General features: G+C 49.6%; 4 protein-coding genes across 4 annotated transcripts; 2 read left to right on the top strand and 2 right to left on the bottom strand.

Annotated features, from left to right (window-relative positions):
• Nucleotides 1–935: 935 nt before the first annotated feature.
• Nucleotides 936–4,193, bottom strand: N7511_002447 (uncharacterized protein; the record flags this gene model as incomplete). Its single annotated transcript, XM_057124872.1, has 2 exons — nt 936–3,236; nt 3,378–4,193. The coding sequence occupies 2 exons, from the start codon at nt 4,191–4,193 to the stop codon at nt 936–938; spliced, it is 3,117 nt and encodes a 1,038-aa protein (XP_056987031.1).
• A 2,687-nt stretch (nt 4,194–6,880) lies between these two features.
• N7511_002446 (putative mitotic spindle checkpoint protein (Mad2B)) lies at nt 6,881–7,750 on the top strand (the record flags this gene model as incomplete). Its single annotated transcript, XM_057124871.1, has 1 exon — nt 6,881–7,750. The coding sequence occupies one exon, from the start codon at nt 6,881–6,883 to the stop codon at nt 7,748–7,750; it is 870 nt and encodes a 289-aa protein (XP_056987030.1).
• Nucleotides 7,751–10,383: 2,633 nt separating this feature from the next.
• Nucleotides 10,384–11,538, top strand: N7511_002445 (uncharacterized protein; the record flags this gene model as incomplete). Its single annotated transcript, XM_057124870.1, has 1 exon — nt 10,384–11,538. One exon carries the CDS (start codon nt 10,384–10,386, stop codon nt 11,536–11,538), a length of 1,155 nt encoding a protein of 384 aa, XP_056987029.1.
• A 178-nt stretch (nt 11,539–11,716) lies between these two features.
• N7511_002444 (putative sister chromatid cohesion protein Dcc1) lies at nt 11,717–13,146 on the bottom strand (the record flags this gene model as incomplete). Its single annotated transcript, XM_057124869.1, has 4 exons — nt 11,717–11,872; nt 11,924–12,090; nt 12,159–12,910; nt 13,028–13,146. The coding sequence occupies 4 exons, from the start codon at nt 13,144–13,146 to the stop codon at nt 11,717–11,719; spliced, it is 1,194 nt and encodes a 397-aa protein (XP_056987028.1).
• Between the last annotated feature and the right edge of the window lie 303 nt (nt 13,147–13,449).

Raw genomic sequence — 13,449 nt, 5'->3', positions numbered from 1 at the left:
GATCAAGGCAGATAGAAGGAAGAAAGCTTAAACTTGGTAGTTTTTCCAGATGATCACTCTCTCGTATCCAATCCAGAGACCCCCAAATCTATGAACTACGAGGCGCGAAAGCTCAGCGCAAGTCCCCAATAAATACGTGACTACAGTAAATTCGGGAGCGCACGAACAAGACTACTGTATCGGATACATCTCTAGCTCTTACATTAGAGATTGCGATTATGATACGATTGCGTTAGTCTCCCGACAGTACAGTTAGGCGGGGGTCGCCCAGATGTGTGTGTACCCAACCAGTAACGTTAGCGCCCAAACGGGACTCATGCGTGACCCCGAGCTGATCTGTTTATTGTAGTACAGTAACGGCCCGAGAGATATTGCTTCATGCACCCCGTATACTGTATTCATGTATTCATTTACTGAAAGGAGGCCAGAATATGATTACTAATTCTCATTCGTCAAAGCCCTGGAGGACAGGCCAGCACACTGCAGCAGACATACAGTACTGTACAGTACGTGGCAGGCTGAAAGGATGCGCTTGGAAAAGATTCCCTGTGCCATCCCTGCACTATCCCTGCATGCAGAACCAGACCCAGTTGCTCGGGTTGAGTCCAAGCTACGCGTAAGTAACAGGGTACAGGGAACAGGGTATAGGGGAAAAAATCGACAAGGTTCAAAGTACAGGGATCAGGGTTTAGAACAGCTACATGTACAGTACAGTACAGCGCACAAAGAAAGTACCACGCCAAATTTTACAATTACAGGAGGGGAACAGAAAACGATCTGGTGGGAAAAAAAACCACACCAGTTGAAATAGACTGTATGCACTCGTACATTTTGAATCCATCTATGCATCCATCATTAATATTCAAACTCCAGCCCCGACAAAGCCCGGGGTAGCTTAGTCAGACCGGGACATGACTCTCAAAGGGTCTGGATTTCTACAGACTCTGCAACTTGACTTGCTCATCGGGCGTCAAGGCAGAATAGACTTCTTGGAATCCGGGCTGCGTAGAAGCCTGTCTGAAGAACTCGGTCAAGAAGCCCTGTGTCTCATCATCGCGCTTCCGCACACCGAAGACACTCTCGGAACCACCCTCGCCGAAACTCATCAGCTGCTGCTTTGTAACACCGAGGCCGAGGTCAAGTATGTGGCCGGGCATGTCCTCCCAGTCGTCGTCGCCATCATCGCTATCCGCATCGTCGAGGGCAGCGGCGGTTGCCGCGTCAATTTCCTTGTTACCTGATGCAGCGGCAAGTTCTTCGACGAGAACCTTGATGATCTTCAACGGTGCCGGAACTGTGGTGTACCGATCTGGGTTATTGCGGGCTTGCGATCGGGTCTTGATGCGGCCTGTGTCTTGGATGATCAGGTCGCCCTTCACGGGAACTTCGGCTACGCGGGGATCGGCGAGCTCGTACAGCCGTGCGAGGGCAAAGGTGTTTTGCTTGATCTCGTCATAACCGGCGAAGTTGACAGAGTTCTCGAGCCATTTGCTGAGCACGACTGTGAGGCCGCTCTGGCCGCCGAGGTTGACTTGTGCAAGGAAGTCGACGACTTCGCGGGCGCTGATAAGAGTCAGACGGGCGAAGACGAGGATAAGACTCTGGATGAATTGGGCCCTTTCAGCCGTAGCCAGTCGCTGGGCCACAGCTTGGAGAAGCTGGGGGAGGTAGGGACCAAGACGTTCTGAGCCGGCCTTTTCGACTAGCTCTGCGGCCAGCTGGCCAACCTCTGTTGCAGCATTGTCGTCGACTGCTGGGCCAAGCAGTCTGTCGATGATGACGAGGACAACCTCAAGTGCTTCCTTTCCGGATTGGGGGTCACGCCAGGCCACAAATTGAGCAAAGTCGTGGGAAAGCATATGGCGTACGGCCTCAGTGGCAGGCCGGATCAATTCGGCCTCATCCGATTCCAGCAATAATCGGTTCACCTTGGGCATCACAGTTTCGACAAAACCAGCGGGCATAGGCTCGAGACTGCGCTCAGCCAATGCTCGGAGGAGATCGGCCGCGAAGACAGTCAATGAACTCTCCTCTGTCAAGTTGCCAACGTCAATTGCACCCATCAGCGAGGGGAGTACCTTCTCACAGAGACTCCTGTAGGCATCTGGGCCATGCTCGGTAATTTGGTCCACAATATCTTCAAAGGCTTCGGTCACTGTCATGGTCAACTGGAAGTTATCAGCACCGCTGCTGGCAATGCTAAACAAAACATCAATGGCAACAGAAGAGAGGACAACGCCAGGATCGGCCATGATAGTATCGCGAAGGGTCTCTGCCAAAGTGACCTTGAGATCATCGGTATCGGTCTGCTCACGTAGATCATGGGCCGAGATGAACTCTGAAATCGCCGAGATGACTGAGGCCTGGAAGGGACGTGCCAAATTTGAGGGCAGGGAGGGCATGAGGTCTTGTAGGACACGAATACAAGCCACCTTGACCACCTCTGCTGGATCCTCTGCAATGGCCTTGAGAGTAGCCTCTAGATATGAAGATGTGGTCTGGTGGAATGCTTCTCCAGCAACCTTGGACAAAGCACCAGCAACAAGGTAGCCCCGAGCACGCAGAAGCTCCTGTTCCTGTTGGGTGGCATACTGAACAAACTTGGTAAAGTGATTTGCCAGTTCTGGGGTGATTGTCTGGTCAACTTCACTGAAGTCACGGAGCATGCAGTTCAAAACGTAAAGAGCTGCTTCACGGGGTTTCCACGAAACAGAGTTATCGGCGAAGAGTGCGTCCATGTAGCTGAGGAGGCCCTCGGCCGCAATAGTTTTCAGCCATTCACCAGCCTTGATGACGAGATCACCGCTGCTGGTACGGGGAGTGCAGTTAGCCGTGAGGGATGTCTCTTCAGAAAGGAACAGGTTGACATCGATCTCCCATAGACCCTCTTCCTCCGTAGTAATCTGTGCATAGGAACTGGCAAGCTTCATGATCTCTGGGAGCCAGCTAGAGGTACTGGAGGCAGCTCCTGCATTCTGCAGTTGCTGCTGAAGCTCTGCCTTTACAGGGGGAGCTTTCAATAATGCTTGAATGAGGTCAAGCTCTTCAAGGACCAAGAAGTCAAGCGAATGAGGAAGACCATCTCCATCTTCCAGCCTGCCCTGTCGCTCATCCTCGATGTAAAAGTTTTGGTAAAAAGGCAAAGCATTGTTGAGCTCGGTCCAGACGGTCGAGAAGAATAATGTGCTCTGTGCTGTCAATAGGGCAGGGAAAACCATGCGGATTTTCATAACCGTCTATAGTAGAATGATGAGTTAGCACGAGTTCAAGGAATAGGCTACAAAGAAGCTTCAAGCAAAAATCTAACAGCAATTCCGGTGGCTTCGAAGGGACCACTGAACGGGGTTGGAGTAAAGCGCTGTAACATTTCTTCGTACCTTGACGACCTGTATTTTCAATCCAACGATGCCCCTCCACTGTGTTGCGATATCCCCTTGTTTATGAGCTTCTTCTTCACTGGGAGGTTGTGGCAGAGGTGCTTTCAAAGTGGCATCGAGGAATGGTGACCATCCGCTTAGAACCTCATCCATGAATTGTTTAATGGCGTTTTTGTGCTGTTCCAAGACCATCTCCAGGGTATCAAAGCAAGAGCGGAAGACCGCGACGGCCAAAGCGCGCAACATTGGCCGTCTAGCTTCCGAAGTAGCCACGGCGAAAAGGGACGAAACAAGATCCCGAGCCACATTGAAAAATTGCTCTTCGCTGAACCCTGTATCCACGAGGTCCAGAAGGACCTTCAATGCGCCGTGCAACTGGCCATCGGTACTGGCAGAGTCGTTGATAATCTGGAGCAGCGATGGCAAGAGCTCCGGCCAGTCATCGGGGAAATCGGCACTGGCGATCTTGCTAACAGCATAACTAGCAGAGTTCTTCACTCTGCGCTCTGGAATATCTGAAGTGGCGATCGCTAGTAAGGACTGACGGACGTGTGTTTTGTTGGCATCGTTGACGAGGATCTGACCCTTGAACTCGTCGAGTATGGGTGACCAACTAGCGGCGATAAAGGTACGCAGAATGGAGAGGGCGGACTGGCGGAGATTAATCGGGACCGAGTCGTGTGATGCGATTGCTGTGAGCGAGGTTGGAAAGCCTTCGTGACCATAGAGCTGCTCCAATTGGGACTCTGCGGCTCTTCTGCTGTCGGCCTTTGGCGACTGGGTGTCGGCTAGGAGTGACAGGAGTTGTTGCTCCATGGTGGCAATGGGGTTAATTAATCCGGGGTTCGGGGTGAAATCAAGATTGGCGCGACGCCAATGGGGTCCAAATTCTAACGAGATGATGTTTTGCGCGTCTCAGATAAGGAGACGCGGAGGAGGGGCAATACAAAGGCGGTGAGCGGTGTATAGCGGTGGCCACCAGATCAACCCCTCTCATATATTTCTCGTTTCTTAACTTATAAGCTACACTACCTCCAAGATCTTTCTGCATGTTAGTAACCAAAAAGTAGCACCGTGATAGCATTGTAATACGAGCAAAGCCAACAGATTTCAAGCTCAAATGATCAATGTGGCGATGACTATGTACGCAATGACGGCCGTTCATCGGATTGTCGGAGATACTCAGGACGACTCAGAGTGTTTAAAATTACAATACTGTTCGAGTGAAAGTAAACAACTCCCAGGAGAAAGTTTGTATGCTCTAAATAGAAATTAATAGTGCGTTAAATAACTCCACAAGACCCCAAAATTAATCGCATCTACAAATCCGATGAAGACATGTTTCGGTATTTCACGGGTGCATGTGTGTGCATGGTTTTGCCATTTCGAGTATGTGTAATATCTATTGCCCTGGTCTCTATAGCCCCCCTCCGAAAATGCCCGTTAAATTGTAACTCAGTAGACTCTTTCATACGTGGGAACCAATCTAGAGAACAAACACATCTATAAGACACGCCCGATTCGTCTTGAAAAGCGGGAGATCACTCCGATCTACATTAGCCAAGCAGGCATCTAGGAGAGAAAGCGAAAGTCTGGGGGGAAATCATCCCTTGGTAGGGGATTGACTCCTCCACATGTATGGGGTTTTCCCTTTGCTCCTTACTGGAAGAGATTTAAGACATGTCAGACAGGGATGGGAAAATTGGGACATGACTTAATTTAGACTACAGTGTCCCTTCCTCTATCCAATGGCGTCAGGACTTCGAGAATGGGAACTCCCGGTAGTCTAAATCCAGCTCAAGGGGTTCTTTCGGGGCTCGGGGATTCAAGTGGACATGGCCCGTTGACAGACCCGACCACCTTTTACCACTTAGAGACTTCCGTCATACAAATTTTGCCTGCATGGGTCTCCCGAATTGGCTCGAGCTTTTAAGATGCAAGCTCTGATCCCTCGGATCAGTCCTATTGGGTGATCATTCGGAACAGAAGGGAGTTCCACTGATTGGGAAGAGTGTGAGTATCAGTTCGAGCACATGTAGTGTAGACAGTCCACAGTTACGGAAATAATATTACCCTAAGACAATGCCGGGTAACAAAGGGTAGGGCACCATACTTAGTACCGTACTTTGTGCGGAACATGACCCATACACCCCTCTTAAAGGTGTAAACCTCGGAATAAGGGTAAAGGCCTGACGATCACACATAGAAACAGATAGAAGGGATTGATAATGTGAAAGATGCCATGTATTTCCTATAGCCATACGGAGGGTAGGATTGCCGGGTAGTGTACCCTTGTCTACCGCCACTGCCGTCAGTGTTGGAAGATCATCGGTAAGAGGCGTATTATGCAGTACGCCATAATACCGATGCCTTGGGCGCTTCATTCGTGTACACCGATATTGTCGACTATCGCACTGGGAAGTAGATATACTTTAGGTACCTGAACGCACAAACATAAGCTACTCATGGCCGCTCAACTGTACCCCGATGGTTCTTTCACTGGTTCCACGATTCCCAGTATCCCTGTATCCAGGGAATCCGATATATCCTTTTTTTTTCTCGCTTGACGATCTTTTGAAGCAGTGGGGAATAAAAAACTGTGTGCTTTTTCTCCATACATGACCCTGGAGGATTTCACACAAATCTCAGAGGAAAACCCCAGACCTATAGAAATCCAGCAGAATAGATCCCAAAAATCCCAGATCAAGAGCATCCAACCCGAGGAACTATATCAGACTCATGTTGTGGATGCCAAACCCATGACGCAACCACGTGACGGGAACCGTGACCTTTTGCCAACCAACCTTAGTCCGCCTTTCTTCTGCTTTTCCCCTCGAGATTGAGGTACATCGTCAACCAGTCGATTCATCTACCTTTTCTTCTAGTCCTCTTTCCTTTCGTACTGCCTGGGAGCCTTGTTCGATTCTTCCCTTTTAGGGTTTTCCTTCTCTCGCCAAAAACTCCCCCTCCTTTCGCTTTCCCCTCCTCCCCTCCCCCTCTCTCCCGAGGGACTCTGGAATTCTTAGAGTCATCACTTTGCCCTTGGGATCGTCACTTCGGGAAATTCTATCGTTCCAGCCCTCATGCTTTGAGGTTTGCTTATACTTGTCGTTTTGTCCACCCAAGCGTACGTCTCGATCTCCCACTCCCCCTCCCCTCCAGCCCACATCGTTTTTCCTACCTCCCCCACATAAGCTGGACTCGTTTCTTTTATCTGGTTGAGACATACTTGCTTGTCGCTGGACTCACCCTGATCTCCTCAGCCTCTTTCTCTCGTTCATCGTCGCTGGCTGGAGTATTGGGGAAGCCCCAAAAAACGCGCTTTGGCTTGACTTGACTTGAAAAAAACAAACAACAACACAAAAACAAACAGAATAGCAGGTGTTGACCAATGGATTAGAAAGGCAGAGCGATGATTAGCTTCAGGGTGGAACATTCAGATTCTTCGAGACTCCGACAAGAACACCTTCCCCGTGGAATCGATACCCGATCGTTCGACGGCAATGCCGATTGCCAGTGAGAGCAGTAGTACCACCACCATGACCACCTTCTCCGCCCCGGTCCCCGCTACCAAATCGTTGCCTACCAACCAGTCGGCACTAGCGGCCTCCTTCACCAACTTCCTTACCGTTTCCGTTCACCAAATACTATTCCTGCGCTCCGTCTATCCGCGCGCAACCTTTCTTCCCGTTCGGGCATACAACTACCCCGTTCGGCAATCCCGTCACCCGAAAGTGTGTGACTATATCAACGATGCATCGATCGCAGTCGGAACGGAAATCTTAAAAGGCACAATCACCGCAGTCAGTATCATCATTTCGTCTCTTCGCACAAATCAGCCCCTCGAACGATATGCCTTTGATCTGTCGGGCTTCCCGCGTGCTCCCGCGGGAGAGGTGAACACCACATTTGAAGAAAGAGATGAGGATTCATCCATGCCAGGTGCCCCTGTTACAGACCGGGGCCCCGCACCGACGTCGGTCGACCTTGAGGCGCAATTTCGGGCCTGTCTAGCGAGACTCGCTTCTGCCTGTGCCCGACTGACCCCATTGCCCCGCGATGACGAGTTCAGCTTCACCGTCTGCATCGAAGTGCGCGAAGACGCACTACCACCCGCGGGAACTACCAAGGAAGAACAGACCTGGATTGTCGCGGAGCCAGGAAAGGTGCACTTACGATCGTGCACAGCACCATTCTCCGTATCTAAATTGCGGAACGGTGAGCCCCAGCAGCCGCCCCCCAAGGTCTCGAATGGCCGTGCCAAAACAGTACCAGTACGACGTGTCGAAGCAGGAGAGCTTCGATTGGAATTGTGGGTAGAAGAGGCACGGCAGAAGTTCAACGAACCGGTGGACTCAGAGCAGCCACCTTGAATCCGGGATTATCTGATATTGTTTCAGGCCTTGGGGGGAATCTGTGTTCTGCTTTCTTTATCCTCTTTCATCTCTACTTCCTCCTTTTTTTTATATATATATCTCCTGTCCACACCCAAATTCTGTCTCATTCTTGATTTAGCGTGACCAATGATCGAACATACATGATGGACGAAGGAAATTCTGGAACTGCCGTCCGCAAGAAGTGGCGCAAATACATAAAACGGGAGCGGACGATTTTTGGGACTCGCATGGCATTTACTTACATAGATCAGGTTCATATCTTTCCTTTTTTTATTTGCTTCATTCCCAAGTGATTTTTCATCTTCCCTTGCTTTTCCCCATTCTCAATTTCATGACGCTCCTTCGCCATCCTTCTTTACCATTTTACCCACCTGCTTTTTTACCTCTTCTCTTTTACTCCATTTGCATCATTTTGTGTGCTTGATCCCTCGGATTCTTTCTCCACGCTGATCTTTTTACTGCGGTCCGGCCTCTTTTTTCATACCATCTCCCTTTTTTCTGTTGTATTTCATTCGTCTCCTTTGTTCAAATCTCCAACTACATGATTCTCTCTTCTAGCCAGTTCAACTATCTAGCAACTAGTTCCCAATGTCTTCTTATTTCGCTGCGTTCTCTGCCTGTTCCTTGATGCTGATGAGCCCAGTCACTCCCACGAAAAGAAAAGAACTTGAAATAAACGTTACAGCATAAGCACCTGAATCTCATGCTCTATTCCTCGTTTGAATGTTTATTTCGTCTTTCATCTCCATTGACATGTTCTATCTATGGTTGTTTCCGTTCTTCTAATACTTTGGATCAGGCTGATGAAAAATAGGCCCTTGCCTTTGGGAGTTGACCTTGTAAGTAATTAGTCAGTTAAATATCCATCATAATTCAATCAATTTGTGAAAAGAGGGATGATTTACCGATACTGCTTGTACCTCTGTTTCTTCGGGAAACACTCGGGAAACATTGTTATATCGATAACAACGTGCCTTGTAAACACTACTAACCCCTTAAATGAGCTATTTTTGGCTTGAAATAAGCGGATGTGTCGGCTCCAAATATATACTAAGACATATGCCGTCTATTGCTTCATAGGGAGTGACCCCTGATATTTACACTATCGAAGGCGACGCGTGTAGACCGACATTGGGTACTGCATGACATCATATACTAAAATAGTCAGGTACCATACAGTATGTACAGTAGACAGTTCATAACTGCAGATATGTTTGATATGCAATATGAAATCCTCTGAAGCTTTTAAGCGTGATGATCGGATATGCTCTCTATGCATTTTTTGTCGACTCGCAACTATGGTCTGAACTTGAAGAGTATACTTTGTTGGTAGTAGATAATTGCCAGCAGTAGTGATCGGGACTATAGTCATATTCGATCACACTCTATATTTCCCTCGCAAGTCAAATATTCATTATGGCCCGGTCTTATTAGCAGGTCGGCCTGTTTCTCTGCTTGGCCTCGACATCTAGAGTATTGAGGAGATAACAAGCAGGGGGGGGCTGATCTTTTTAGATGGTCACGCGCTTCTTGCTTCGTGATAGAGATTTGCCAAAAGCTTGTTCTCGATCTGGCTTTAAGCTTTGGAGATGATGACTTGTTTGCATTTATACTGGAGTATGAATCTAGTGGTATAGCCTGCTCACCATTAAACTTACTTCCTTCATCTTCCTAGCAATGACCTGCTAGTCACCTGGGCATCTCTCTAAGCTGGTGTTTTTGTTATATTGCTTTCTACGATAGCAGCCTTTAATAGTGTAGTATCAACAATCAGCAACTCCCAACAAATTTGGATGGAGGGGTAAGACTAAACCTGCAGGTAGAAATATTGTAAGCAATAGTCGTATAATCAAATGACCCTCGAGCCAAGTTACACACCCAACGTCACAGCCATGACTATAACACTGACAAGACCAACCCCAGAGAAGTAAATAACTTCAACCCCGCAAAACAAATGACATAATCGCCAAGGCCTCACATGACCCCTCCAAACCCTCCGCCAGCCCCAAAAAGCATCACTTACGTCAAGAACCCAGCACCAAATGCAACATCTTCGCTTGTCCTCGCTTGCCGTCGGGCCGGTGACAAACAGAAACACGGCGCTTTCTCGTAGAACAGACGTCTCCGGCCCGGACCACGACGCGGAATGCAGAGAGGGGGAACGATGTCGGGTTTGGTTGGTAGACAGTGATTCGCGTGACTAGAGTCATGGCACAGAGATGTTCAGTGTCTCCAAGTATCTTCCCCAAGAAGGTATATAAGGATGTAAAATGGGTAGCCGTGGAAGTGACGATATCTACACATGGTTCTTAGCCCTCGGAGCCACTATCCGCTTTGAACCCCCCCGGATTTTTCTTTTCTTTGGTCGGAGTCCCGTCGGATAACCTGTCATATCCCGGCTTCTTTACTCCTTCTTCATTTCTCTTCTTCTTTGTTTGCGAATGCAGCCAAAGTGTTTTTGAGATCTTGTAACCACTTCACGTTCATCACTTCTTCATACAGATACTTACAAGTTACACCGAGGACTGTCGGCTGCTACACAAAGAAGCCAGACGACACCCTCAACACCATCTCAACAAACTGTTTGAAAAAAAAAAATACACGCAACCATGATCGCTGCAGCAGTCCCAGATCTCCCAGCAGGGGAGTCACCAGATCTAATTCTGGTCCCGGCAACACCAGAAGAACGTATAGCCTCAATCAAGCTAAATAGCGTGGCGTGGAAGGGCCCGCTGGACGTCGAAACATACATCAAGCGTGAGAACCATCTCATGCAACAGCGATTGACTCGCGATGGACTGACGTGCTGGATCCTGGTGGACCGCAACGAACCTGAGGGCCAACGCACAATCCTCAGTTCGTGCGAGTCCTATCGCAAAAAGGCCTTGCTGGCCCACGATGGTCAGGTGGAGGATGTGGCTACCCACGGCGTGGGGAGTGTTTATGCTCGGCCTGAGTTCCGCGGGAAAGGGTATGCGAAGCGGATGTTCGAGGAGTTGAGACTGAAGCTTGATACGTGGGAGATGGAGAAGGAGAGTCGGCGGAAGTCGCTGTTTACTGTGTTGTTCTCTGATATTGGGAAGAAGTTCTACGCTCAGTTTGGGTGGAGGCCCTTCTTGTCTTCGCATATGTCTTTGCAGGCTATGGAGGGTGCTGTGGGTGGAGGAGATGGCACGAGGGATCTTTTTGCTAAGGATGTCCAGCAGACTGTTTGCAGTGAGGCTGTTCTCGCTAAGCTGCGTGAGCAGATGCTTGCTGCATCGCAGAAGTCGTCCAGGGCTAAGATTGCTATTTTGCCTGACTTTGACCATTTTGTGTGGCATTGGGCGCGAGAGGAGTTCTTTGCGGAACAGCTGCATTCGGAACGCTCTCCGCCGGTTGTCAAGGGTGCGGGTGATGACCAGGCTCGCGTGTACTGCGCTTGGAACCGCAACTTTGGAGAATTGCCTGAAGATAACGTTCTCTACATCCTTCGATGGGTGTACGATGAACCCACTTCGCCGGCAGAAGAACAGACCATCATCCAGGCCATGGCTGCCATTCTTCGACGAGCTCAGCACGAAGCACACGAATGGAACATGAGCAAGGTCGAGTTCTGGAACCCATCATTTCTCTTGCGGCAGGCTATGGCCTTGGTCGACCCGAAGGCCGAGCTTGTACACCGCGAGAAGGATAGCATTGCTAGCTTGCGCTGGACGGGTTCAGATCATGGGCTAGGTAAGGACGTAGAGTGGTGGTTGAATGAGAAGTACGCCTGGTGTTAAACATTCACTCATTTGAAATCGTTTCGGAGGGTTTGTTTTTGACTTTGACGAGGTTCTTCCCACTTTCAGGAGGCGGAGCTCCTGCGTTTTTATGGCGGCAGATATGATCATGATGTCGTTAGAGACATAGGACATCATAGATTAGATGAAATGACATTTCACCGCATCGGCACGCTGTTCAGCGGCGCCCTTTGAGCAACTCGTGCCAATTCCTGGTATTCTTGGCCTTTGCAGCTGCAGCTGGGCCCGAAGGAGCAGCCTTGCTAGTGTGCTCCCGCTGAGAGGGCTCAACAAAGTGTATAGTTGTAGGGTCGGGGCTCTTGTAGCAGCCATTCTATAGCCGAGTTAGCCATGCAAGCAGCCCACCTGACTAGAGACAACTTACAGTTAACTTGGACAATACGACCTCTGCTCTCCACGACTCAGGAAGACAATCCTTCCAAGCACGCAGGAATTCACTTCTCCCAATCGCAGACGAAGCCCCCGGCGCAGTAGCAGCCAAATAAGTCTCACCAACCCATTGCACACATTCCACCTTATCGAAGCTCGCCCCTTCAAAAAAAAAACACAAATTAGCAACCTCCCAACAAGAACCCACCAAAACCATGCTTCAAACTCACATTTCATTTCATCCGCCAAAGCAGGCCGCTCATCAACAACACAAATCCGCCTGACAACGGCCTCAAGTAATACACGCGGAAACGGCGGCTCAGCCGCCTCGTCCTCATCCAAAACCGACTTCCACAACTCTCTCACGAGAAACTGTTTCTCAAGATCAATACCCTGCAAAACAGCTCCCTCAACCAGCCGCGTCCAAACAGCCAACCGAGCCCGCGCCGAAGGTCGCCAACAAGCAACCTCTTCGCCACCATCCACAAACGCACAAAGCTCCATCCAACCCTGTTCACACTGCGCCCGCGAGACAGGTATGTCGGCCCAAACGCTCTCCCTGGCCCTTCGCACGCCCATGGCATCTAGCGGGTCCAGTGACGCAGCCGAATCACCCATCGCTACATCGCCATCGTCGTCACTGCGCCGGTCATAAAGTCGCAGGCTCTTCTCCAGGAAAGGTAGTGCGGAGAACCCGCCCGGTGGGATGTGCAGTTCGAGTGTGGAGGAGCATTTTGCGATTGTGGTGACTGCTTCGTTGGGGAGGTTTAGGGTTCCTTCGTCGCCGGCTTCTTCCTCGACGACTTTGATGTCTGCTTTGGAGATCTCGCCGGCGCTGGGGCGAAGGATGTGGATTGAATTTGAGGATTGCACTTGGCGGATTCGGTAGGTTTTGGTGGGTGTGCAGAGGTTCACGTAGTCTTGTGCGCTTGGGTCGACTACGGCTTGGGCGAGGGCTGTTGAGGGGGATTTGAGTTCGAGTCTGGGGTTTGCGAATTAGTTTGAGAGTTGATTTTGTCCGGAAGCATTGTAGGGTTGGAATAGGGTATGGTCTGGGGTGTTCACGGAGCGGTTCGTTGCAATCGCGTTCTTGACTTACGCTGGGGCATCTTTTGATGTCAGTAATTCTTCCAATTCCGGGGTCAATTCCAGCAGCCGAAAACCCTGCTGAAATCGATTATGTGTGAAGAGAATACTGTGCGAGTCTTGCGTTGCCATTGCTGCGTGACTGTCAAGATCCAAGTGTAGACAAGAGACGTGAATTTGGACGCGACGCGAAAAGGTGGAGACACACGGACCACCGCTTAACATCTACCACTTGGATATCTGCAATGCTTCCCTTGGCAGCTTTGATTTGGATCATTTTGGGTCTATTCATACGGTGGCAATGAAGAGTAGAGTAACTAAATCGGGAATATTGCGTTGGATCAAATTAATCCTCAGTGCTATGCCAACCCGTATGCTTGTACTCCATAAGAAATAAATGACCACGCAAAGATCGAAGACATGTACACGAAAGAA

Source organism: Penicillium nucicola (assembly GCF_028828085.1).
Source record: "Penicillium nucicola strain IBT 29836 chromosome Unknown utg000002l, whole genome shotgun sequence".
NCBI classification, from domain to species: Eukaryota; Fungi; Ascomycota; class Eurotiomycetes; order Eurotiales; family Aspergillaceae; genus Penicillium; species Penicillium nucicola.
The sequence above is the reverse complement of the archived record's forward strand: the minus strand, read 5'-3'. Positions and strand labels throughout refer to the sequence as shown.